General features: G+C 40.2%; 1 protein-coding gene across 2 annotated transcripts; it reads right to left on the bottom strand.

The window, feature by feature from the left end:
- Positions 1-983: 983 nt before the first annotated feature.
- abcc12 (ATP-binding cassette, sub-family C (CFTR/MRP), member 12) lies at positions 984-27,556 on the bottom strand. 2 transcript variants are annotated; one of them, XM_067402266.1, is made up of 31 exons: positions 27,449-27,556; positions 27,247-27,314; positions 26,927-27,096; positions 26,602-26,748; positions 24,898-25,045; positions 24,160-24,396; positions 23,774-23,947; positions 23,512-23,659; positions 23,180-23,328; positions 22,425-22,532; positions 21,864-22,070; positions 21,682-21,753; positions 21,471-21,595; positions 20,428-20,500; positions 20,028-20,231; positions 15,795-15,929; positions 15,524-15,617; positions 14,871-14,936; positions 14,658-14,747; positions 14,437-14,540; positions 14,132-14,320; positions 13,406-13,632; positions 13,143-13,280; positions 12,202-12,391; positions 12,009-12,098; positions 11,706-11,895; positions 11,260-11,419; positions 9,465-9,543; positions 2,769-2,882; positions 2,524-2,688; positions 984-2,073 (listed from the first exon to the last, which is right to left on the bottom strand). In XM_067402266.1, exons 2-31 carry the CDS (start codon positions 27,298-27,300, stop codon positions 1,981-1,983), a joined length of 4,140 nt encoding a protein of 1,379 aa, XP_067258367.1. In that variant the 5' UTR covers positions 27,301-27,314; positions 27,449-27,556; the 3' UTR covers positions 984-1,980. The 2 variants fall into 2 exon arrangements, with proteins under 2 accessions (XP_067258367.1, XP_067258368.1); XM_067402267.1 differs by having other exon boundaries at positions 27,247-27,335; positions 27,449-27,514.
- Between the last annotated feature and the right edge of the window lie 61 nt (positions 27,557-27,617).

Here is a 27,617-nt window from a genome sequence, read left to right as displayed (position 1 = left end):
TAGTTTTAGTTCAACAAAGGTTTGTAAAACAACTGCAGATCTTTACATCATTAGTTAGTCTTGGCGTTCAGGCTGATGAACATTTCGTACATACACTTGTACGTACAGTATCTACAGTGGACTTTAAAGTTTTGGAACACTGAGTCACAATTAAGATATCAAACCAAGCGGCATCTGCAAACTATTAACTATGTTCCACTAAGTTTGAAAACATGAAAGTGTTGAAAAAGGTTTTATATTTATTTTACTGTAGCCTATATAAATTTTATTGTTGAAATGAAATGTTTGTTTTATGAATTGTTAAAAATAAAAGGTATATTTCCTTAAAAAGTATATTTCTTTAAAAGACATGGTGCTTGGTTTGATATTTTCTCATCTTATGTAATGACACTGATGCATTTTTAAGCCTGACTTAATTGTCCAAGTGGGGCCACTGTATGTGCTTTGATGCCAAGTTAGTTTGCACGCAGTTTTCCACTTTCTCAGACAACACTGCGCCCTAGTGGGTGCCAGACAATTCAAGGTTAATACGAAGAAGTTTTGTACACAATCATTAAGAGTTAGGTTATCTGTCGAGGTTTTTTTTTTTTTTTTTTTCTCCATGAAGTATTGTTATAGGCAATAACTAAAGCCTTAATTTAATGTTTAAAGGTTAAAGATTCAACATGCGGTTGGAATCCAGGTTAAAGGGAGTGAGACTTGGGCATCACGTGAAGGAATATTTGATTTGATGACTAATACGATACTGACAGGTTCTGGCAATGAATGACACTCTGTATTGGTGTGCATGTTTCCATGTTCTCAGAACAGGCGTTATTTTGAGTAAACCTGCGGGCAAAGTTTAAATCATGACTAATGCTGTACTTAAACAGAATCTGCTAATGACGGGAAAAGTCTGACAGGAAGTCAGTTCATCCTCTCACCTGATGACAGACTGACAGAACACGATGACATTACAATCAAAACCAGTAAGTGCCGATGGAAACTTGGTGTACACACAACTTAAAAAAAACACAATTTCAGCTCATGGTACTTACATGGTCCAAATTATAAAAAATAAACACTGCTTAAAATACAAGCGTATTTGAAAGAAAGTCTGTATTTTCAAAATAATGCGTCTTTTGGCCGCATGAGCGTCACTGGATAAGTTGTGCTTAAGAATATTGGACTCAAGCAATAAAAAGTCACTGATTTCTGATTAATGTCTTTCACGCTGTCTCTTCACTGAGTTAAAATAATTCCCTCAATCCCTCATCAGTCTGAGATGCACGCTGATGCTGAAATTTCAACACATTTCATCAGTTAGTGTCTCCACTGATGCAACCGTGGCCCAATAAGCTCTGGTACTGGAGGAGAAGAGAGACACCTAGCGTCCAAGATGAGAAACACATACCGACTCACCGTCCTAGAACATTCTTATAGAATCATCATTTTTTAAATATACTACTATATAATAGTCTTATTATACAAAGTGAAAATAAGTGTACAAGACAGAAATTAGAGTTTATCTGTGCATATATTGTCTTTTCATATTATATCTGTTTCATACATATAAAAATCAAATAAATATTTTAAATATATACATCTGATGAACCTATGCAAACTGAGTGAACATTTAAAGCTTAGTCTGTAAATGCTCTCAGGAAGAGCTTTGTAAATCACAAAATATGAAGACAGACATATAAAGCACATGAGCAAAAATGTGCGGAGCCCTCTGAAAAATTACACTAATGTGAAGCGCAAATAAAAAAAAGTGCAAATCCATGTGCTTTTACCTATAAATGTAATGTTGAAAAGAAGTGAGGCAATGTGCTATGGTGTATTCATCATATTAGTGACAGCTCATATGTAAAGATTGATGTATGAGGTCACGCACATATTCTGTAAGAGTCATGTACATAGATGTCGTAAACCACTTTTGTGTATATATATCTGTCAAATTCTGCAACAACATGCAGTATGAGAATGGTTCCGAGTCCTTCATGAGTTCACATGATTAGCTGCCGCTAGAAGTGATGCAAATAGAGAGTTCGGTCTCTGCTTCAGGTCCTGTGGCGGATCAAACTCAACCACCTGGGAGGAAACATAAAAGAGGGCTTATATTCACCTTATTCTTTAAGTAAAAGCGAGCACAGCCATTGTAACTTCATTGTGTCGAGGCTTCCGGTCTCATCCGCTTCCATTTTTTTTTAGCTGTACAAAAACTGCTCATTATGCTGCTTAATACTGCAAAATTATGTTTGTTATCATATTATTTAATTTATTATCGTAATCATAAACACACTGAATTGTAGTGCACATTATTTTACCATTTACAGCATTCCCGTTAATGACCTATAGCGGCAAAATGAAGCCGAAGTGCCTGCGCAATCATAGAAAATAGCTTACTTCCACTTATAGGTTAAGGCTTATAGGTATAGGCTATATAAGGGGAATATAGTACTTAAATAAAGCTATCAGACAGTAATATACTGTATTTAGTTGATTGTAATGTCAGTTTACATATAAAAAGTAGTGCATTACCTTGCCCTGGTCCATGACGAGTATGCGGTCACACTCCAACACAGTGTTAATCCTGTGGGCGATCGTGAGCATAGTGCAGTGCTGGAAACCATCTCTGATGGTGTGCTGGATCAGGCTGTCAGTCTCAGAGTCTATAGATGCTGTTGCCTCATCCAATAGAATGATCTATAAGCACAACTGTATCAGACTCTTTTAAGAGCAAGGAATTTTTTCGAGGGGATTCTGGGTGTGTTTTGTATTCTTACTTTGGAATTACGGAGCAACGCTCTGGCCATACACATGAGCTGCCGCTCTCCGACAGAGAAATTCTCTCCATTCTCCACTACTGGAGACTGCAACTTCTCTGGCAGCTTAGCAATCTGCAAGAGTGAGAAAGAGAGGTGCGGATGACTTGAATGCATGAGTGTTTCTTTTATACTCTATGACTATTATATTTGATTGCTGTTTCTCCTTTCATTTTTATGTGTGAAAAGTACTGAGAGGAATTTAAGCAGGTGTTACGTCTATGTTTCATCACTATAGTACAGCTCAAAGTAACATACCCACTCTTATATTGTGAATTTTTTATTTTTTTTTGCTCTCTCAATAAATTATATCTTCACATAAAAGTCTAGATTAACTTAATGATGCTTAAGCTGCTCCTGGTAGAAACCGTGACTGTTGAAATAACAATGAAATCATGGCACCCTACTGATCACCTGAAAAAGTAAACTTTATCATATTCAGTGAAAGGAGTAGAAGTGCACAAAACGGGTAAAATGTTAAATAGGTAATGTTTATTAACTTTGACACCTGTAGCTGAAAAATGTGAACATTCAAGCTGTTTTCTACTATTTGAAAAATGAGGAACATGTTTGGAGAACCCCCTCTGACACAGGATCTACAAAAGTATGTACTTCATAACGTCTCGGTTACAAAGGTAACCCTCGTTCCCTAAAGGAGGGAACGGAGACGTACGTCGGACAGACCGACGAATAGGAATCTCGCTAGAGAGGCCAATCTACTTCGAGTGTAACTAAACGAGCCAATGCACATTGGCATGCAATCATATGCATCAGCTGCTCGCCTCGCAGCGCGGGTATATAATGAGCAGCAGGTGCGTTGCATCTTCAGGTTTTCGCTGAGGAGCCGAACCGGATAGGCGGCAGCATCAGCGGGGTACAGCGACTGTGGCGACGGGACGTACGTCTCCGTTCCCTCCTTCAGGGAACGAGGGTTACCTTTGTAACCGAGACGTTCCCATTCAGTCGGTCACGTTCGACGTACGTCGGACAGACCGACGAATAGGAATCCCTACCAAAGCGCCACAGGAGCTGCCCCCTTCCAGCGCTCTGTTGTAAGCCACCTGAACCCCCTTGCCTGAGGATGGTGGGACAGGGCTAACACAGAGAGAGTCGATCACTGCTGTTCCCCAAAACCCATTCAGTGAGACTATTGGATAACGCTGGGAAAGCGTACCCTTCGCTGGGAAAGGAACGCTGCGGAAGCCACATCCTTTCCCGAAGGAGTTATGTGGAGAAGTACATATGGACTAACCCTGTAGGGCTGTGCTACATATGGAAGAGCTGGGGTGACTCCAACCCGATGAAGGGTAGGTTCTCCCAGAGGGAAAGACACGGGCTTCGTTTAGGAGCAACCGTGGAACCAACCATATGTGATCCCCGTAGGGTCACACATATGGAACCCAGCCTAAACCCGGTTCTCAAGGATACAACGGAGTATAGGCCTGGCGCCAGACGCTCCGCCACGTCGGCTGCCGAAGGGATATCGGAGGACTCGACAGGGTCTGTCTTGTAGGGACTCTCTGGAGAAAAGAAGCGCATGTAGCGCAGCAAGCCGACACTAAGCCGGGGCCTCTCCGTGCCTCTGACCTGTGGCGAGAACATGGGAGGAGACCGGCTCGACACGAAGGCTATAGTATCTAGCGAACGTGTTAGGTGTCGCCCAGCCCGCAGCTCTACAAATGTCTGTCAGCGAGGCGCCACGAGCCAGCGCCCAGGAGGATGCGACACCTCTCGTGGAGTGAGCATGCAACCTGAGCGGGCAGGGCACACCCTGAGCTTGGTAAGCCAGGGCGACGGCATCCACTATCCAGTGGGCCATCCTCTGCTTGGAGACAGCCTTTCCCTTCTGCTGGCCTCCATAACAGACAAGAGCTGGTCTGAGGTCCTGAGGCTTTAGGTTCTGTCTATGTACAGTCGCAAAGCGCGGACTGGACAGAGTAAAGCCAGGGCTGGGTCTGCCTCCTCCAAGGGCAGCGCTTGCAGGCTCACCACCTGGTCCCTGAAGGGAGTGGTAGGAACCTTGGGCACATAGCCAGGCCGGGGTCTTAGTACCACGTGGCTATCACCCGGCCCGAACTCCAGGCACGATTCGTCGACCGAAAATGACTGCAGGTCCCCTACCCTCTTGATGGAGGCCAATGCCACCAGCAGCAAAGTCTTCATAGACAGAATCTTTAAGTCTGCTGACAGCAAAGGCTCAAAGGGAGCAATCTGAAGTGCTCTCAGCACCAGAGTGAGGTCCCAAGAGGGTATGGAGAGGGGACGAGAAGGATTTAACCGTCTCGCCCCCCTAAGGAACCTGATGACCAGGTCGTGCTGACCAACAGATTTGCCATCTAAGTGGTCGTGGTAAGCGGATATAGCAGCAGTATGGACTTTGAGGGTGGAGGGGGGACAGCCTACGCTCCAACCCTACTGCAAGAAGGAAAGCACGACTCTGATCGAGCATGTTCGGGGGTCTTCCCGGCGAGAAGAGCACCACTCGACGAACAGGTTCCACTTTGGAGGCGTAAGCACGTCTCGTAGACAGTGCACGTGCCGAAGTGATGGTGTTAAGTACCTCAGGGGGTAAGTCACCTAGAACCTCCGCATCCTGTCCAAGGGACCAGACATTGAGTTTCCAGAGGTCTGGACGCGGGTGCCAAAGAGTGCCCCGTCTCTGAGAAAGAAGGTCTTTCCTCAGAGGGATGGGCCAGGGAGGGGCTGTCGCGAGGAGTGAGAGTTCTGGGAACCAGGTCCGGTTGGGCCAGTAAGGCGCAACTAACAAGACCTGCTCCTCGTCCTCCCTGACTTTGCACAGGGTCTGTGCAAGTAGGCTCACTGGGGGAAACGCATATTTGCGCAGGCCCCGGGGCCAGCTGTGAGCCAGTGCATCTGTCCCGAGTGTCCCCTCGGTCAGAGAGTAAAACAACTGGCAGTGGGAGGTTTCTGGTGAGGCAAACAGGTCTACCTGAGCCTCTCCGAATTCTCTCCAGATAGCTGAACCACCTGGGGGTGGAGTCGCCACTCTCCTGGCAGCGCAGCTCGTGATAGCTCGTCGGCCACACGGTTGAGCACACCGGAGACATGAATGGCGCGAAGCGACCTCAGATGCTTCCGACTCCACAGGAGGAGATGGCGGGCGAGTTGTGACATGCGACGGGAGCGTAGACCACCTTGACGGTTGATGTACGCAACGGTCGCAGTGTTGTCCATACGGACCAGTACATGCTTGCCCTGAAGCAGGCCTTTGAGGCGGCTCAGAGCAAGGCGTACTGCCAGCAACTCGAGGCAATTGATGTGCCAATGCAGATGGGGTCCCGTCCAAACCCCTGAGACTGCATGCCCGTATTACGTGGCACCCCAGCCGGTGGCAGAAGCATCTGTGAACACCACAGCATGCCGGGACACCTGTTCTAGGGGCACTCCTGCCCGAAGAAACAAGGGGTCCGACCACGGACTGAAGGTTCGGCGGCACTCTTGAGTGATTGGCACCCGGAATGTGCCGCGCTGCCACGCCCATCTCGGGACTCGGCCGTGAAGCCAGTGCTGAAGCGGTCTCATATGAAGCAGACCGAGCGGTGTTACAGCCGCAGCAGCCGCCATATGCCCCAGGAGCCTCTGAAAGAACTTCAGTGGGACCGCTGTCCTGCCATTGAATGTATTCAGGCAGTTCAACACTGACCGAGCACGTTCCTCTGTGAGGCGTGCTATCTGCTCGACCGAATCCAACTCCATACCGAGAAAAGAGATCCTCGGCACCGGGGCGAGTTTGCTCTTTTCCCAGTTGACCTGAAGCCCCAACTGGCTGAGGTGTCTGAGCACCAAATCCCTGTGTTTGCACAACTGATCCCGGGACTGTGCTAGAATGAGCCAGTCGTCGAGATAGTTGAGAATGCGAACACCCTGTTCTCTCATGGGAACAAGGGCTCCCTCCACGACTTTCGTGAAGACGCGGGGAGACAGGGCCAGCCCGAAGGGTAGGACTCTGTACTGATATGCTCGACCTTCGAACGCAAATCTCAGGAATGGCCTGTGTCGCGGAAGAATTGAAACATGGAAGTACGCGTCCTTCAGGTCAATCGCTGCAAACCAATCTCGGGGACGGATGCACTCGAAAATGCGTTTCTGCGTGAGCATTTTGAATGGTAGCTTGTGGAGGCTCCGATTCAAAACTCGCAGGTCCAAGATCGGTCGTAACCCGCCGCTTTTCTTGGGTACAATGAAGTAGGGGCTGTAGAACCCCGACCTCAAATCGGCTGGAGGGACCGGCTCTATCGCGTCCTTCGCCAGTAGGACTGCGATCTCCGCACGCAGGACAGGGGCATCGGCATCTTTCACTGTAGTGAAGAGGACGTCCCTGAACTTGGGGGGGGGGAGCCGGGCGAACTGAATCGCAAGCCAACCCTGATGGTCCGAAGGAGCCAGCGAGACGGACTGGGGAGCGCTAACCCGGCTCGCAGAGACCGTACAAGCAGAACCAAAGGGACCACCGGTGTACCCGCAGCAGGGCAGCGAGGTGGAACACAGGGACGCGGCTCGGGGGGCTCTCTTTGTGAGGCGGCCCGAAGCGGCGTCACAGTGTGCTAGGCAACACTTACCTGGCTCCACGGATGGACAGAGGGAGCAGTCGAGGCTTTGGCTGCCCGCTGCTGTCCGCTGGCGACAGAAGAGGGGGATGAGAGTGGTGAGGTTTTTCTCCTCCCACTGCTCTCCAAACCCTCTTCAGACCTGGAAATGGAGGAACTGCTCTTTAAAATTTGGGTACCGCTGCCTCTTGGGTCAGTGGCGGAACAGAAACAAACCCAATAAAGGATTTACCACCTGGCCCTCCTCCAGGGGTGGAAGAGCAGCCCCACCCATCTCTGGGTCGCCCGTCTCAGGGGTGATTCTCACCAACCAGTTAAACAGCTGCAGAGACGGGAGGCGTCATCTCCCCGCAATGGATACAGCAGAGCCTGCTGGGCCGGAGTTTCTTGCAGGGGACGACACCCTTGGCGACGAGCAGACTGAGGGGCGGCCCAAGAGGAACTCAATGGTTTGTCATGGGAAGCTCCCCTATCCGCTACTAACTGAGGAGAACCGCTGGGCTCAGTCCTCGACAGTGTCACCGAAAGGCCACCTCGTAAGATGGGAGCATTGAGAAAGCATTTAGCTTGACAACCTCTCACACCTCACAAGGTAAGCCAGGGGGCACTTCTGGACCACGGAGGTGGACATCGTCTGGCTGAGGGCCTGCGCCGTGACTTTGATCACGGTTAGTCAACAAGCGCAGCTCAACCCCAGCACAGAACTACCCTCATGCAAAAAGAGTGCCTTGGCCTCACATGCAGGGTGGGTGTGGTCTGTGTACAGCCACCCCATCCAAGAGGGTAGTGAGAGAGGAAAAACTTATGCAGATTGGCACCTTTGGCATTCCATATTTATGGCACCAATATACCCCCATACTGCCAAGTTTTCCATGCACATCTGGAAGACCCAGGAAAGCATGGCTGTAAACTCTGAATCTGAGTCAGCATAAGCACACACCATTACAGTGGGCAGTGTCACCCTCATTTCCAGAGCATAACAGCACTCTCTCCGATGCTGCAATCGACGTCTGTCCCTCAGCTGGAGCTCTGAATGAAATGCTAGGTTCCCCTATGAAAAGGACCAGCAATCCAATCCAGAAACTGCACAGCTTGCAATGCGCTAGAGAGGGAGGGGCCCTAGGGGGTTGGTTCCCCGAAGGAACCCCTCAACCTCATGTCACCCAAGCCATATCAGCAAAGTAGACCTCTTCTGGTGCACCAGAGAGGGCGCTACAATGAGATTACGCAAGGGAACCGCGCATCTAGAGCGCCGAGCGAGCGCTGGGTTGCCGTGACAACCCGCGCTGCAGCCCGGCAGCTCGACGGTACACGACACGCAGAGGAGCGAGAGGTTTGCTCTCGCTGATCTCCGCGGTCTCCCAGAGTGTCGGGCAGACCCGCGGCTGTGCTTTTACACACAAGCGGCAACTGGCCAACAACAGAGGGGACTCAAGCTTCCCGGAGAAAGAAGAGTCACGACCGGCGTGTCGACGTGATCATGTTCTCATATGAAAACATGAACACCCACGAACATCATTTCAGCACGCGCCCAGACATGCGAAACGGTGATCGTGGCCGTCAGTGAGGACAGGAACGATCGCATCCAGAAACACAAGTAGGATGTCGTCTTTAAAAAGACGCGAATCTACTTGTGTAAGCTCTTTCAGGGACTTTAGCCTTCTGACGCTGTCAAACAGCTATTTGCTCAAAAACGGCAAACGAAACAGAAAAAGAGAGGACGTCGACCCCGCTGCTGTGCTGTTCGCCCGCACTCGGAAAAAAAGAGAAGTTCAACCAAAAAGCTTGACTCGTCTTCTAGCAGACACTCGCTTGCAGAGAACAGGAACAAACACCGTTCGGCTCCGAAACGAAAAGCTGAAGATGCAACGCACCTGCTGCTCATTATATACCCGCGCTGCGAGGCGAGCAGCTGATGCATATGATTGCATGCCAATGTGCATTGGCTCGTTTAGTTACACTCGAAGTAGATTGGCCTCTCTAGCGAGATTCCTATTCGTCGGTCTGTCCGACGTACGTCGAACGTGACCGACTGAATGGGAACTATATCCAGTATTGCCTGCAGGCCTCGTATAGAGTAGGTCTTTACCGTGTCCTTCATGTAGGTCTTTTCTAAAGCCAGCCAGAGCTCCTCATCACTGTAGTTGTTAAAGGGGTCCAGGTTATACCTGTATACAGTAATCACACAAACAAACACATTAAAGTCACCATGAAATCAAAATGGACAATTTTTTTTTTATGGAATGTTGCAAGTTTATTATAAATGATTTCTCCATGCACATCAGTATTATAAAAATGTGGCTTGAACATGTGAACAAATGAACATGTGGCCTCATAATATTTGATCACAAACATTAAAGTGTTAGTTCACCCAAAAAGGAAAATTATCCCATGATTTACTCGTATATGACTTGAATGATCTTCTTTCAGACGAACACAATCAGAGATATATTTTTAAAAATATCCTTAGTCCTCCAAGGTTTACAATGTTATGAATGGGGGAGCCACATTTTGAAGCCAAAAATAATGCATCCATCCATAAAACAAGTAATCCATACGACTCCAGGGAGTTAATAATGTGTTTGTCTGAAAGAAGATAGTCATATACACCTAGGATGGCTTGAGGGTGGGTAAATCATGGGATAATTTTCATTTTTGGATGAACTATCCCTTTAACATTCCACACCCATTGCAATGACATCTCCAGGTTTATTATAGTTAACTAAAACTGTAATGAAATTTAAAACCATAAAAAACACCTAATTTTCATGGAGGACGTTAGAGAAATTTGTGTTTTACAGGCATAGTTTGTGATTTTAATCCGGTATGAATCTGCCATGTCCGTGTTTTTTTCACACCTCAGTAAATAAGCCAAACTCAACAGTCCTCTGAGAAATCTAATCCCCAATGCTGTCTGTGGTTTTTTTATTATATTATATAATATTATACAATATTATTATATTGTACTAATGCTTCTCCTAGCGTTTTTTGACCTACCTGAGCTACCATTTGCACATCAATATTTTGTATGCGTTCATTTTATTTCAATATGGATGGTATCTGACTAAAAAAATAAAATAAAATCGCAGAAGACTTTTTAAAATGTTTAGATGTTTAGATGTCTCTGCTCACAATTTGGGTTTATTATAAACAGCCACTTCTCATGTGAAGTTTATTTAAATAGAGTTTTTATAATAAATTAAAAACATTAAAAAACATTTGTGTCATAGGTAATGCACACAAGATGACCTTCTGAAACGCCCACGTCTAAAAAAAAAAAAATAAAAATAAAAAGGAAAACTCCCTCCTACCTCTATAATAAACACAGAGTCCCGTCTGAATCAGTACATGAAATCACAGACCACGGGTGATAAGAATTGTAACTCAAACATCATTTAGAAAACTAGTCCCATCCAACTAGGTCTTAATAGCCAGACGAGTTTCAATTATTCCCCTCCAGCAACCTGTCTCATATGAAACGGCCACAGAAATGACCAAACAACAATGATCCAATCAATTCTCGATAGACAAAAATCAAATCCCCGCCCTTTTTTCTCATTCAAGAACCCTTTTCACTTGGATATACATGTCACAATTTTCAGTTTAACTATAGTGAATATTCCTCAATCTACACACTTGAACATGTACAAAAATACAATATACAAAAAAAATCATACAGTTTAAGGTTATAACAAGTATCAAAGATTATTGCCATTTTACTTTTTGATATATCACAATGGATGTTGCCCATTTTAGTTCAGGTAATCTTCTGATAAAAACAAAGTGATTCACTGCTAGAATAAGTACTTATTGTGAATAAAACAGGTGTAAATTAAATCATCATGACATCATGAATAGAATAGAGTTGGAAGGTCAGAGGTCACCTGACAGTTCCGATGAAGAGTACAGGATCCTGTGGTATGACGGAGAGTTTGCTGCGAAGATCTTTCAGCCCCAGCTTGCAGATGTCCAAATCATCTATCAAAATAGTGCCCTCAGCCGGCTCTGCCAAACGGAACAATGCCACACCCAGAGAAGACTTCCCTAAATGAGAAAAGAACGGCAATGAACGAAACCAAGCAGAACAGACATAAAATATTCGTATTACATAACCTTACTGAAAAGCACAAGCTACTTTATGCACGTTTATGAAGGCAGCCACATTTTTAAAGAATACTTTAGTATGATGACTTTAATATAGACTCCATTTCTTAATTTCACCCAGTATGCACTACGTCAATCTGAACTTATAACAATTAGAGGAAATTAATCTTAACATTTAAAAACATAAAATTAAGCTTTGAATAAAACATTATATGTTCTCTCTCACCAGAGCCAGTGCGTCCCACAATGCCAAGTTTCTCCCCTGGTTTAATCTTTATGTGGAGATTATTGAGGACAATGGGTGTGTTGTCCCTGTATCTCATACTGTAGTTTTTAAAGGTAATGGCGCCCTCCTGTGGCCATTCGGTGGGGATGTGAGCTTCCTTGACACTTCGTGGACCCTCCGATACACAACTCTGAAGCACACAATGAAGCAGTGAAAAAATCAAAGCTATATTCATGATTATCTGAACTGGCTAAATGGAATATGAATGCATGATAACAATAAGGTTAACCTAATGTCTCTTACCGTAATATACTCCAGTAGTCTCTCTACACTGGTGAACTTTGCCTCCACTTCGGTGGACAATCTCACCACAAACTGAAGAACTCCAGTCAGCTGTAATCACATAAACACAAAGTGCTCAGATATACAGCTGAATTTGACATGAGATAAACCGTCAGTTGTTAACCTACTGTTTTAGTCTAGGTGTGAGAGTTACCTGTATCGTGTAAGATAAAGCCAGGCCCTTCAGAGCAGGGTTTATGGCCTCATTGGGGCTGAGCACTACAAACAGTGCTACCATTAGAGTAACAGAAGCAGACAGGAAGTCTAACCAAAATGACAGCCAGCGAGTCCCACAGTTAAACAACATGAAGTGATTAGAGTTGGTGTCACTCAGCATCTTAAACCTGTTATTGGAAACACACAAACAATGAGGATTTTAATTCATTCAATGTTTGCTACATTTCTGTAATGTAGAGCCAATGTAGGCTCTGAGCTATTAGACTGAGCTATTAGTGTTGGCTTTGTGTAAAGAGAAAAATATTAGTTTTTGACTTTTAGTGCAGAGTTCTCTTTAAAAGCCACAGTTCTTATGGCCTAAATTTTGTTTAAAATGATACAACAGTTAGTTCTGGTCCTTGAATCTGATTGGCCGTGTATGGTCAAACAGCACTGGGTTACAACTTTTACAGGTTACAACATTACAGCAGTAGTGACTCGAGTGATTAGTTCAAAAATAGTTTCATTCAGTAATGAAATACCACATTACAGTTCATTCTGTTTTGGGTTTGTTGGCGGAGAAAAATAAAGTAACTGTGTTGCAATTCAATTTCAGTTTCAATATTAACTTCTTTTTTATTGGATTGTTGCATAAAAGCAATATCACACTCGTAATGGTGTTGTTGGTCTAAATATTAACACTCTTGCTTGTGTGCTATAGCTTACTATGCTGGATAATTACAGAGTCATTCTAGGATATGATTCATGAGGGTCATAATGATGTACCAGCAAGTAACAGCATGTTACTGGGCACCCACCGGCAGAAATATAAATCAGCGCCTATGCCTGCACTGTATGTCTTTCTGAAATATTTTCTAATTAAAAATTATATCTTAAAATACTGTCATAGATCGAAGCATATTGTCCGTAATATCTTACTGTTCAATGTACTGCTTCCTTTTGTCATAGGCATGGATGGTGCTGAGTCCCTGTATGGTAGAGGTGGTGAGAGAGATCCAGGGAGAACGACTCACATTCTCCATCCTCTTCATTTGACGAATGCTCCTTTGAAAAATACTAGGGCAAAAACAAATGGCATTCATGGCATTAAAACATAATCCTGTTTGGTGGATCTGGGATTGTAATCTTTATAATCTACTTCTGAATATTACGGATATTAAGGTGCAATGTTTGTGTCTTACTATAGGATTGTGGCAAAGATGACTCCGAGAACTGCCACGGCAATCAGGAGGTATGGGAATACAATGCAGACGGTGAGAAGGGTGAAAGTAACGATGAAACAGAACTGAAAAAAGTTCTCCATGTTGAACGGTAAAACTGCATCAACCTCATCTTGGTCTTTACTGAAGCGGTTCACCAGGCGGCCAGTTGGAGTTGTGTCAAAAAAACTCATTGGGCTGCCAAGGATCTGATGAAAAATACAGTCACATGGTATCAAAATGCCTCTCAAATAGTTCTCATTTTACTAAACAAATAGTAGCACAATGCTTATATTCCATTACTTATATTCCAACTCTTTCATATTAAACTTGATCATTAAAAGGGGAGTTTATGTGCTATGAGAAGGATTTAAAATCAACAAAGAAAGATAACTATTGTTTGTTTTTATTAAAGAACAGTACAGTTCTTGAAACTTCTGGAATCACAAAATGAATCATGGTTAATCTAATATATCACAAATATATTATTATTATTATTATTAATAATAATAATACACTTACTCTCAGTTTCTGTTAAAAAAGTTAAAAAACAAGCAGCTTTGTCATAATTACAGCAGAAATACTGGAAATATCATAACAATTTTGGACACTGAGGGGGCTTCAAGTCAAAAAGATTGTGAATAATATGATCTATAACCATATAACTATAAATTCAGGAAGTGTAAATCTGCTAATAATTTGTCTTACCCGTTTGAACATTGTGTCATGGAGTTTGGAAGAAGCACGCAGAGTAATTTTAGTGAAGGCGTAGCCCTTTGCAATACTCAGCAGTACCATAGCAACAATAATAATGCCATAAATCATTTGGTAGAATGGCAGGTCTGGATTCTCTGAGATATTACCACTGTTTGCTGTTAGATTAGAACTGGAACTGTTCTACAAGAACACACAGAGAGTTTGAAAAGTAATGGTAAGATCTTCATGAGTCAAATGAGTAGTTATGCATATGATTGTGTGTGTGTGTGTGTGTGTGTGTGTGGGGTGGGATTTACCCCTGATCCCTGGTCTAACCAGTAACTGAGCCACCAATTGCTGAAAGCAGTCGATCCCACAAGAAGAGTGAAGAGAAGTATAACAACTACCAGCAGTATATACCCTACAGAGATATAAACAGGCAAAGAGAAAGACAGAATGAGGAACAGTGTTACAGCATTTATAATGTACAGACAGCGAGACAGAGAAGGAAAAAAAGTTTAAAACAAAGAATAAAAACCTCCAGCAGCTTTGCAGTATTGGTGGTAAGTCCTCCATGCAACTGAACCTTCAAGGGACACTTCCTGTGTTACTAATTGATCCTTTTTCTCTGAAACACACATGTACACCAATGTACAAGTCATATTAAACTGAATATACAGTGTGTACATAATGGACATATTCATAATAATAATAATGTCATTATATATTGTGAAGATGTTTCTACATCTACCTTTCATTTCTGTGTAGTCTTTGGGTAATTCATTTATTACATGCTTCTCATCAGACATATCAAAAGCTAGAAAGATGAAAGAGAGATGTCTGTTAGCAGATGTTTGTCTAGCCAAAAGTGCACAATTAAGAGGATGAATTGCTTATGAATGCATGATCATTACATTTAATAATATTAAGAAGATGTTAGGACTGCATATTTAAACTGTAACCTAACCTAAGCCTATCGAGTTATGTGAAAACAAATTTGGCACAATTCTCCAGCTTTATATCTAGCTGATATAACACACAAAAAATCCTTAATGATGAACTTTGATTTAAACTTTGCTTTGATAAACTTTGCTTTTAGAATGTAATTAATATTATGTTCAGCTACTATTTAATTATATTAAATAATTTAGATATTTCTTATATAAATACATGTATAAATAAATTACATATTTGCATAGAGTAGATTGTTTTTCTTTTTATTTATTACAAAATAAAATAATAATGACAGGAAATATATATAAAAGATTCACTGCAGTTAATGATGAAAAATAATAATTAAATAATAGGGTTCTCCTAAAGAAACCCAAAATGAAAGAAAAGTAGTTTCTACAGACTTTGGTGCAGAAATTTAACATGAGATAGGTAACATATTAAACCACTAACCTGGGTTTTCGATGCCGTTGACTTTGGGCTTATCTGCATCGGTCTGGTTAGAGTCATTGTGTTCAGTATGTGTGGAATCAGCTTCTGCCTTTTCCTATATGATCCAAAAGTGAAAATAAAGAAGAAATTCAGTGACATACAACCGACACAATCCGTTCTCAGATTTTGTTTGTTTTAGTTTAGTATTGGAAACCAATACATGTCAACATAGTAAATAAGTTGTATTATTTCAATGGCTTATTTCATGTGTAAAGTAACTGAGGGTGGTTACTTTGCTCTGTTCCAGCTGGACGTTGTTAATAAGATGAGCATAGCGGCCTTTAGCTTTCATCAAATCACTGTGAGTGCCTGCCTCCTTTATCTCCCCATTATCCAACAGCAACACCTCATCACAAAACTCCAAATACTGCAAAGACAACATCAGATGAACACACAAAAAACTTAGAACTGGTGAAAAGCTATGATTTTAAGATTTTTATGTAGCGTTGTGCATTAAAAGGCAGCTATGCTGCTGAGACCAACTGACTGACACAGATGTGCTGTGTGATTGAAGGTGATTAAAAGTTTGTATGTGATTTCTCTGATGGTGAATTTTGTGAATGCACATAAAAGAAAATGTGTTCCTGCCCTTACATAATGGTGAGGCAGGCTTAGATGAACCTTTTCCTAACCTGAGGAGGTTATATATTAAATGTGTTATGACAGTATAAAAAATGAATCATTACTGTTCACGTCAGAAAACTGTCAGCATGATCTTTATGTGCAATTCTATGCATGTTTTATTGTATATTCCTACAGAACACTGGTTATCCATTAACTTCACAAACAACTGTGGCCCCTTAATATTGGAGAGAAACATCTGTTGACAAAAAGCAACTTATAAACCCTCCAGAGTTAAGATATTTATTTTTAATAAGTTATTTTTCGAACAGGTTTCAGTGTACACAAGAGCAATATCTTAATTTATTTATTTTTTTTTTTTAATATTTAAAAGTTTTAGATCAGGGGCCGTATTCACAAAACATCTTAAGGCTATAGATAGCTCCTAACTTGCCGATTTAGGAGAAACTCTTAAAAATAATGGGCGTGTCAGTCCTAATTTTTAATTTTTGCTCTAAGAGTATTTCACAAAGCATTTTAGCGCTAAAAGTAGCTCCTAAATCTGTGAAACGATAGGAGTAGTCAAGAGGACTCCTAAGTTACTAAGTCCAAATCACAAACAGTCCTAATCCACCTAAAGACACTGTACACCATTGAGGCAATAGCGATAGAGCCTTAGGTGCTGAACTTTTTCTTCATAAATACAATACATTTTTATTTATAGATTTGAATCTACGATGAGATGCCAAAAAAAAAAAAATTAACAAATAAATAAATATTGTCTGATTACCTGTGGCAATGGTTTTCATGAGTTAACACTTATAAATGATTGAATAGAGTAAAAAAATATATATAATAAGCGTATTTGGTGTGCTGTCCAAGGGGATAGAGGGCTCAGAGCTTGGAATTTAGCCCAAACCCAAAGTTATTTCCGTATCCCCAGCCGAGAGTGAGGGACAGGGTGGCGGAGGGATGCAGAAAACTGTCGAAGTAACTAGGCGAGTCGACTCTCGTCTGTGTATATATTCCTCTCGAGCTGATTAGAAAAACTGTTCAAATGTGTTTCTCCCAAACTTTGTTTATAAAACATAATTTGTCGTTTGAATTCTGCAATCTCTTGAGATGCAGACATCCAAGAGGTGGACAATTAACTGTATATACTAGTTTAATTAGTGACACTTAGCCTATTTTAAAACCTTTATGGCAACATTTTATTTTGATTATGGCAACATTTTTATTAAAAAATATTTATTTGAATAGGGCAACATTTGTAGTTTAAAACCTTTATTTTATTCTGGAAATATGACACCTCATTCTACAATATTTCTATTATTAAATTGCTGACTCCTCCCACATCAGCCAATCACTGTGTGTATACTCCATAGCAACGAGGTCAACCCCGCCCTTACTCTTAGCTTAAGACTTCTGTCTATTCCTTAGTAAAAGTTTGTCTCAGCAGCTTTGTGAATAGGTTTTAAGAGAAAACTCTTAGCTAAGAACTTTTACTGCTATTTAGGAGAACTCTTAGTGGTAAGATAAAATGTTTTGTGAATACGGCCCCAGGACTACAATAATCTAGTTCCAAGAATTGGAATCTTTTCTTGGCCTGCACTCCAGCAGAATCGGAGCGAATCTTCTGTTGGACAACATCTCCAAGATGATATGCACCTTATGACTAATAAGTCAAACCTCAAATCACAGTCTTTGTTGTTCTAACCACTTAACTGATAGAAGAGAGTGTGTAGTCCATTCTATAGTGACTGTGTCTATTCCCCGAACAGTGAGGTCAAACAATAAATCACAAAATTAGTGAACAAGAACATTTTCTAAAGCTTATGCTCCTAAACATTAGACTGCTCACACTTACAGTGGATATTGTAAATTACATGATCCCTTTTCTCCAGCTGACCATGTACACACATTTTTCAGTTGCCATAAACTGGCCTCATACTGGGCTTCCTTTTTTAACTTTCTTTCAGGGGCTTTACATATTTCTCTCTCTCTCTTTCCATATCCTATTGTTGCCATCTTTGGTGTGTCCGTTTTCTCTTCTCTTCTCACTAAACAACAAGCAGATGTTAGTCCTTTCACCTCCCTGATTGCTAGAAGAAGCATTTCGCTACATTGGAAGTGTCCAACCCCACCTCCAAGTACCTCTTGGTTAAAAGATCTTATGTCATTCCTTTCTCTGGAAAAACTGAAGTAAGCTATCCAGGGCTCAACTGATAAATTCTATAAAATTTGGAACCCCATTCTAAATTTCTTTGATTCTTTGACCTCACTAGATTCTGATTAAGTTTGTAATGCATGTAGGTATACTTATGGATGGATATTTACATGTTGCATGCACTTTCCCTTTTTTATTACTATTATGTACATTTTAAAGATTATTATACATTCATACATTATTATCGTTATAGATATTGAAGTTTCTTGTTAATCCTCCTGAGGGGTTTATGGGTTGGGGGATGTTATCTATTGTTCATCTAGTTCTTTTCTCTGAATTAACCTTTTTTTCCCCTATACTGTTTTGATTATCATTCAAAGTTAAATGTGGGGATCAAATAAAAGAAGTGCAGACAATGTTCCCTTCACTGTATTGTCCTGTGTTTTTATCTGTCTGTGTAATAAAGCATGTGAAAAAGTAAATGATCACAGATAATAGTTTTGGTGTATTCTGCCTTACTGAAACCGGTCTTAAACCAAATAAATATTACAGTCTTAAGGTGATGATACACGGGGCAACTTTTTAAGCAATGTTGCCGGGCAATTTTCCAGAGTGATGTTGCTTGGGCACCCCCCCATTGAAAATAGGCAACAATTTTCTATCTGGATACTTTAGATCAAAATTTGTTGCCTATTCTCAATGGGAAAGTGCCCAAGCAACATTACTCTGCAAAATTGCCCGGCAACATTGCTCAAAAAGTTGCCCCGTGTATCATCCCCTTTAAAGAGTCTACTCCACCAGGTTTCTGTTATAAGCACGAGGCCCGTCTAATTGGTCGTGGTGGCGGTGTTGCAACAATCTATAGAGATATTCTTAATGTTACTCAGAAAACAGGACACGGGTTTAATTCATTCAATCAACATGCACCACTGCCAAATTTTCTATATATTGTACTCATTATGTTCACAACTTGTAATAATTACTTCAATGAGCTCATTTATTTCTGCCTAAAATTGCATGATTACTATATATACATTTCTGAAATACATTACTTGGACACAGTCACCTCTGATAACAGATCACTCTAAACTGTAATGTAGACATGTATTTTCTGTAAAGCTGCTTTGAAACGATATGTAAGCACTATACAAATAAATGTGAGTTGAACTGAATTAAATAATCTATATCATTATAGATACTGGCCTGATTTGTGCATTACTTTAAAAAAAGCCTTTTTATTAGAGAGTATAATGACTTTTAAGATTTTATTACTGTCCATGACTTTTCACAAACACCATTTTCAAGAGTTCACACTTACATATAGTATATGTATACATAAAGGGTATGTGTATTTGGCACCGTCCTGGGGGAGGGCTCCGTGCTCGGAATGAGTACTCCCCCCGTATCCCTGGCTGGGATAGGATCAAATAAAAGTGAGGAGTTGTGGTGGAGGAGGGATGCTGGAAAACTGTCATTGGACAGAGGTGAATCGGCTATTTGTTTATAGGGCTCTTCGCGCTGAATGGGTAGATTATCTGAACATGCTCCTCCCAATTTTTTTAATAAAACATAATTTTAAATTCCTTGATTTTTTAGTTTTTCAGAAGGTACTGGGAATAACATATCTATAGATGTTATCTGGTATAACAGTTACTCCACTAACAGCTCAAACAGAAAATAAGCCTGCAAAGATAATGAAAATAATTGACATAATGGATTCATGTTAGAGTGAATTACCTGCAGTTGATGAGTGACCAGAATGACTGATTTGCCCTTCAGCTCTTTCTTGATGCATTCTTCAAATATGTGCTTCCCAACATGTGCGTCGACAGCAGAAAGAGGATCATCCAAAAGGAAAATGTCTCTGTTAGAATACACTGCCCTGGCCAAACTGACCCTCTGCTTCTGACCACCTGAAAGATTAATACCTCGCTCTCCAATCTTGACACACACACACACACACACACACACACACACACACACACACACACACACACATAAGTAATTTTGTTATTCCCATATGTTATATAATTGTATTCCTTAGTATTATAAACATTTAATGGTTCAATTAAAAAAAATAACAATAATAATATTAGTATATCTAATCAGAGTACTCTATGTTGGTGTGGAAACAGACCTCTGTCTGGTCTCCATATGGAAGTATTGCCAGATCAGGTTTCAAAGAGCAGGCATGAATGACGCTGGCATATCTAAAACACAGCAAGCACACAACCAAATTTTTTTAAATGCAGCGATTCATCTCAGTACAAAGGATCAATGTTCAACAACAATTTGACATCAATTATAAAGCAGCTGAGACTGTGTCTAGAGCCAGAAATTTACCCCATCCAATAAAAGCCATTATAAGTAATAAAAAACACACCATAAAGCGGTTCACTGTCTTTATGGCACTAAAACAGGATCTTATAGATTAAATGAATTAGAAAGGTGAGGGGCAGCTTCCTAGGAGCATGATAGGACTGACATTGAAATTTGCCATTTCAAGACGAATGCGTTAGTGGTGTCTAAATAGTTTTATTCTGAGGCCTTGCTCACTAAATTCATACTTACCATGGGGAAATAATTTCAAGTTACATACAAAGCTACTCTTTTTACACTTTGATATTAATCTGCTTAATATTTAGATAATATTTAGATCTATCAGAGAGGCTAAAAGAGCAGTCACATTTACCATTGTTTGTCATTTTAATAATTATCAGCTACATTTGTATTACACATATATGCTGACCATATGAGTTTTGATCATTTTTAAAACACTATCTTCATGAAAGTTTTCCTTTTACCTTTTTATGTAGATCAGGCTGTAAAGCTTTATCAAGATCTATTGGAGCTAAAAACCCATAACATTATATAAGGTGAAAGGCTGCAGTCATGAGTAATTTCATTGCTTTAGGACAAGACTGTACATTTTCTTCTTAGTTCAATTTTGTGCTGTTTATCACTCTCAATCACCATGTAGCCTTTGAGTTGGTGTTGGCATTTGGCCTCCGGTAAAACTTAAAATGTGACTTTATGGGTTTATAAGTTAAGCTCTGGCACTACCTGTTTTTGATTGCAAATTTTGGTAATCATTTTTCTGTGCAGTACACTTTTCGAAAAACAAAAATGTAACTGTTGACACATTCTTTGACCTGTTTTGTTTGTTCTCTATAGTTTTACCTGGTTTGGTTAAATGGTTCTCCCATGAGGATATTGTCCCTTACAGTCCCGTGGAATATCCAGGCTTGCTGGGAAACATATGCTAATGTTCCATTAGCTGATACAGACCCACTCACAAGATGCATCTGCAGGAATACATGATTATACTGACAGTCACACCTCATCACATCATGTGTCTAGCTAGTAGGTAGAAAAGACAGAGGCACCACACCTGCTCAAGAATACTTGATATCAAAGAGGTTTTTCCACTTCCAACATTGCCACACACCCCAAGCAGACTTCCCTATAAATGAAAAGAGAGTTTCATTAGTCTCTTGTAGTGTCAGAACACATCCTGTCTATCGACTACTGGAATTTTTTAGTACCCCACATTATAATATATTAATATGACACCTTTGAAAGAGTGAAGCTGATGCTTCTGAGTGAAGGTTGTGACTCTGAATGCTGTGTGGCGCTTTGAGAGGGATCTTGTGGTTTTTCAGTGCCGTTCATGTCATCTGACAGGCTCCAAGAGAATGAGGCCTTTTCCATGACCAGCGCCAAATCCATATTTTTATCCTGGGTAAGATAACCTTTGGGGTTCTGTACCAACATAAGCTTCTGTAGAGAAGCAATCATTAAATATTCAGTTATTTGCACTGTACTGCTGAGGAGAATCAAGAATTCATTGTAGAAGACATGACTGACATGTGTCAGATTACCAAGTTACAGCACGTGTAAAATCCTGAGAAAATATATTTCCCTCACACTTATCTTTATAAGTTACTTGTATGAACAATATTTACATCTTCCTCAATATGTCCTAAACTAATGCCTGATTTGAGCAGATAATGGGGCCAAAGATACTAAATGCATGGGGGAAAGGAGGAAAACTTTTTGACAGTGAGTTATAAATGAGAGAAAATTATCTTTGATTTTGATTTAAACTGAGACAAACATGTGAACGTGTCCAACCTTGAGTCTCGCAAGAGCCACTTTAGCCTCAGCCACAGCTTTAACAGAGAATGGCAACAAGCCCATAGATATCCTCATGCAGTTAAATACAGCGATGATAGTGTACGCCTGTAGGGAAACAATCAGATGGTTAGAGAATACGTCATTTGCCAGTTTACGTAATGTAAGGAATTACAACAGTTAAGTTTTTACAGAACAGTACTTTGAACAGAATTATTCAAATACAAAATAAAAACAATAAATTGATCAATCAGTGCATAAGTAATGAAGTTTTACACATTTACACTACCATTTAAATGTTTTAGGTTTGGTAAGCTTTTTTTATATTTTTGAAAGAAGTCACTTACGTTCACCAAGGCTGTGTTTATTTGATCAAAAATACAGTAAAGCAGTAATATTGTGAAATATTATTACATTTTAAAATAGCAGTTTTCTATTTTAATACATTTTAAAAAGTCATTTTTTCCTGTGATGGCAAAGCTGAAGTTTAATAAATCATTCCAATGAGCTGATTTGTTGCTTATTATTTCTTATTATCAGTGTTGAAAACAGTTGTGCTGCTTAACATTTTTGTAGAAACTGTGATGCACATTTTCAGGATTCCATGATGAATAGAAATTTCAAAAGTAGAGCATTTATTTGAAAAAGGAAGAAGTAATAAATGTATAAATTTCTTATTTAATGTCTCACCCCTAACTTTTGAATGGTAGTACACTTATCCATTTTGCAGAATATAAGCCTTTTTTTGCACTCACAGTAGAAGGATGAAGAGGCAGTTTCAGTGCAGTGTGGGCAATGAAGGTGAGGATGGTTGCCAGTGTGGGAACTATCGTTGTTAAGGAAGCGTTTAAACTCTGAACATAACCAGCCTTTTGTAATAGCAACTTCTCATTTTTCCTGATATCTAGATCCGAAAAAATAAGGAGAGAATTGTTGAGAGAAAAGACAGAAAACACAGCATCTCATAGAGTCATGAGTAAAATTGGATGGATGGATGGATGGATGGATGGATGGATGGATGGATGGATGGATGGATGGATGGATGGATGGATGGATGGATGGATGGATGGATGGATGGATGGATAACCTGTGATTGTTTTCTCAAAAGACTCCTCCCACGCATACATCTTAATGAGCTTGATGCAGTTTAGAACCTCATTCATTGTGCGAACACGTCTGTCTGTCACAGTTACAGCCCGCCTTCTGAACACACCAATTAGCCTGGCAAATGAGAACTATAGCAAGCACATACAGACAGACAGGGAAAATAATAAAATATTACTGAAACAAGTAAATATTAAATGTATATACCGAAAATGCAATACACAAAACAGACAAGACCATCACACCTGTATTGGTAGGAACACCATGTAGACCAGAATTCCAATAAGTGCAGTGTATCCCAGAATAACGCAGGCATATATGATACATATGATAAGCAGTATCGGAACAGACAGCAGAAAAGTTCCATACAGGACCGCGTCAAACAGCCGATAGCCATCACTCGTCAACACATTTATAGTCTACACCGTAGAGAAACAAAACATAGATATAATGCACACAACCATTTATGACAAACACTATTTGTATTGTATATAATTTAAGTAATTAAAAAGTAGCTGGAGTACTTGAGTAAATAAATACAAATTAATTCCTTATCAAGTAACCAATAAATAGATTCTACAGACAATAAAATGCCAATTTTCACTGCTGAATCAACAATTAAATAGCTTACCTCTCCTACACTGATGCTGGTAAGATTCCTGAGAGAGATGATTTTCTTGAAAGCAAGCATGGAGAATGCTCCCTTCACTCTCACAGCGGTACGCAAGTTCACAGCCCACAGGAGCGATGCAAAATATGCCTTGCTGAACTCAGATATGAACAGAGCCACACATACGCCAACACCATGCAACAGAGTGGATGCCTCAGGCTGCTCGACGTAGTTCAGGATTTCATACACTAGAATTGACTAGAAAACAGAGCAAATGAAAAAGTAACATTCAAAACAGATCCATGATCTAAGGCAAATAAATAAATAAATAAATAAATAAATAAATAAAGCAGCACTGAATGCGTATAGTTCGCGAGAAATAATGCACTTGATTTAAATTTCAAATTTAATTGGAACTACAGTAGTCAACATTAATCAAAAAAGTTAATCAAAAAAGGTTTTGATCCACTTCAAATGTTGACTACTGTACTTTATTCTACTTAGTACAGTGAAAATATAAAATTATTTAATTAAGGAAATAACATGTCTTTATAATATCATGCTTAATATTTTTCTCACACAGTATAAATGGGTATTTATACATGAAATACAGATGTTACTATATTTTTCCAAGTGGGTCCCTAAAAAGGTGATCGATTTTAATGTAAACTATAAACCACTTTAAGGAACATGAAAGTAATGTGTTTTATTCATTATTTAAATGAATGATACTTTGTACTACTAAACCATTTTACATACCGGACCGACAAATACGGCTAAAGAAAATAGGACCGAGGCCAAGAAGGACACTATTAATCTTGTCTTCTGAAAACGCATGACCACGGCAGAAACAGATGCCTTCTCTAAGCCCACACGGGCAACTTCCTCATCCCACAGTCTCTGAAACCTGAACACAACAGAAATCACAATCTGTTTTCATTATTTGAAACCCACAAATACATTCTTCCAGACTCATCCTGGATACAGAATAAACATCTTAGACCTTAGACAACAACAGTAGAATATCATACAACATGTGTCAGAATTAAGATTGATGACCATAATGTAAATTCAGATTTTTTAAGTCAAATGTGTATTTCTTCTTTTGCAACACACACACACACACACACACACACAAACTGTGAGTTAAATAAATGTTTTTAATTCTTTGTCTTTTTAACATTAATTCTATAAATGTGCCAGAAACACAGATACAGATGTTCTAGAAAGAACATCCCCAAACAACACCTATTCTTGTAGAGAATGAGGACTCTTCGGCTTGATGAATGTCTCTGATTCTTTGTCTTAAGCACTAACATTAACCTATAGTTCAGGTACTACTGATCCTTCTATGGTGGCAACACACACACACACACACATACTTGTTCTAAAAAAGAACATGCCCAGACATATTATTTTAATGGTTATAGCCAGTGTGGTGTAGGGGTAATGGTATTCCTGAATGACTTGACTCAAATATTTTGACTAAATTAATATATACTCTACTGATCAAACACTGATTTTGACACTGAGGTGTCAACATAACGGAAAATTTGACTTTCACCCCCAACAGACTGGAAGGAGCCAGATAGCCTGGATTCAACAAATGTCATAAAAATGTCAATCTGCCAACCCTGCATAAATATACCCATACATCTAACTATAAATCCATACCTAACTGACACTGGATGACCTGCCAATCTGTGACATTGAGTTAAATCTGACCATAAATCATATTTGACAACCACTGACCAGTCAGCTTAAGTGACAGGGGGGCCATAAATTATGGTCGTAAATTATAGGTCATAAATCATCATTTTGAAACATGGCAGATGTATGATATTCTAGTAACGACTCAAAGGATTAGTCCACTTTTAAATAAACATTTCCTGATCATTTACTCAACCCCATGTCATCCAAGATGTTCATGTCTTTCTTTCGTCAGTCAAAAAGAAATTAAGTTTTTTGATGAAAACATTCCAGGATTATTCTCCTTATAGTGGACTTCAATAGCCTCCAGATGGTTGAAGGTCAAAATCACAGTTTCAGTGCAGCTTCAAAGGGCTTAAAATGATACCAGATGAGGAATAAGGGTCTTATCTAGCGAAACGATCTGTCATTTTCGAAAAAAATACAACTGCATATGCTTTATAAACACAAAATATCGCCTTGAACGTACCTCCGCATTCTGCATTCTTCAAAATGCGTACGCTGTATGTCCTACGCCTTTCCTATTCTACTTATGAAAAAAAAAAAAAAAACTAGCGCCACGTTCATTCCGTAACATCTTGGAGGACATGGGGGTGAGTAAATTATCAGGAAAAGTTTATTTAAAAGTGGACTTATCCTTTAACAAGCGTAACCAGTGATTTTGTGTTCGCCAAATGCCACACTGCAGCTGCTCATTCGGCTGAGACTACCTGAATTAGGCTAAGATTTAAATGAAAAGATTATGAAGAATACCTCTCTCCATTGATGTGGGCTCCATCATGAGGTGAGATAGAAAGAGAGTCCTTATCTAACTGGTTCCTAAAGAGCCTCCACATCATGGGTGTCATCCATACAAATGACGTGAAGGAGAAGAAACCAGCATCATCAATTGGATGTGAGCTGTGCAAAGTAAGGAAATGTACATTAGACATAACATTTATCAAACATTTGGAGTTTCAGCAATGTCACTAGAATGACATGATAAAAACGTCATTAGTAATCATGAAAACAATTTTTTTTAATCTCAATAAATTGGACAGATCACTTTGCTTCTAATATGTTAAGAAATCTGTCTTACTGTGAGCCAAAACGGAACGGGATGAGGGTTTTCAAGCTTTGCTGGTATTTGTGCTTTTTAGGAGGAGGTCCTGGTTCCCTGTAATCTAGAACTGGAGGACCTTCAGGAAAGGCACTCATGACTGAAAATGATGCTGGTGGTCTCCACGTAGCACTATTTCTTCTTTGTTTCTGCACAATAAGAGAGATATGGAGAAAACAAAGAGATAAATATCATAAAATAAAAGGAACAATTGAAAAACAAGATTAAAAAAATATCTCATAACAGGACAAATGTTGTTACAGAAGAAAAGTAAAATAAGCAGTCGGCATCTCACTTACAAAAGAAACTCCTTCCACATTCTGTTTCTCTGTGGAGGATGAGAGGTTCTTCATTTTTTCAGCAGTTCCTGTAGGTTATTAAAAAAGATCTTCACATGAACATGAGGAAACATAAAACAAAGTTTAAATTAAATAAATTAATAAACAAGCCTTCAGGTGGTCAATAATAATAATAGTGAGATGTTAATAGTAAGCGCCTTACCGTTTACCAGTTGCCTTTGCCTCTGTGCTGGTCAATGTTGTTGTCTTTCTCTAACACACTAACAATACTCTAACAGCAACATGCATCAAAGTCCTGACGTTGAGTTACATCACTATTTTACCAGGCTCAAAGGTTACCAAAAGCAGAGGTCTTGACACTCCTCCTCTGT

Source organism: Chanodichthys erythropterus, chromosome 11, assembly GCF_024489055.1.
Source record: "Chanodichthys erythropterus isolate Z2021 chromosome 11, ASM2448905v1, whole genome shotgun sequence".
Classification (NCBI taxonomy): domain Eukaryota; kingdom Metazoa; phylum Chordata; class Actinopteri; order Cypriniformes; family Xenocyprididae; genus Chanodichthys; species Chanodichthys erythropterus.
Note: the sequence above shows the minus strand (reverse complement) of the source record. Positions and strands in the feature narration are given on the sequence as shown.

Excerpts from the sequence above, each read along its gene's own strand:
- abcc12 (XM_067402266.1), bottom strand. The coding sequence starts at position 27,300 with ATGAAGAACCTCTCATCCTCCACAGAGAAACAGAATGTGGAAGGAGTT. Across the intron at positions 22,071-22,424 it reads TGGCTCTTGCGAGACTCAAG|AAGCTTATGTTGGTACAGAA; the intron begins GTTGGACACGTT and ends GCTTCTCTACAG. Across the intron at positions 2,074-2,523 it reads TCGTCATGGACCAGGGCAAG|GTGGTTGAGTTTGATCCGCC; the intron begins GTAATGCACTAC and ends GTTTCCTCCCAG.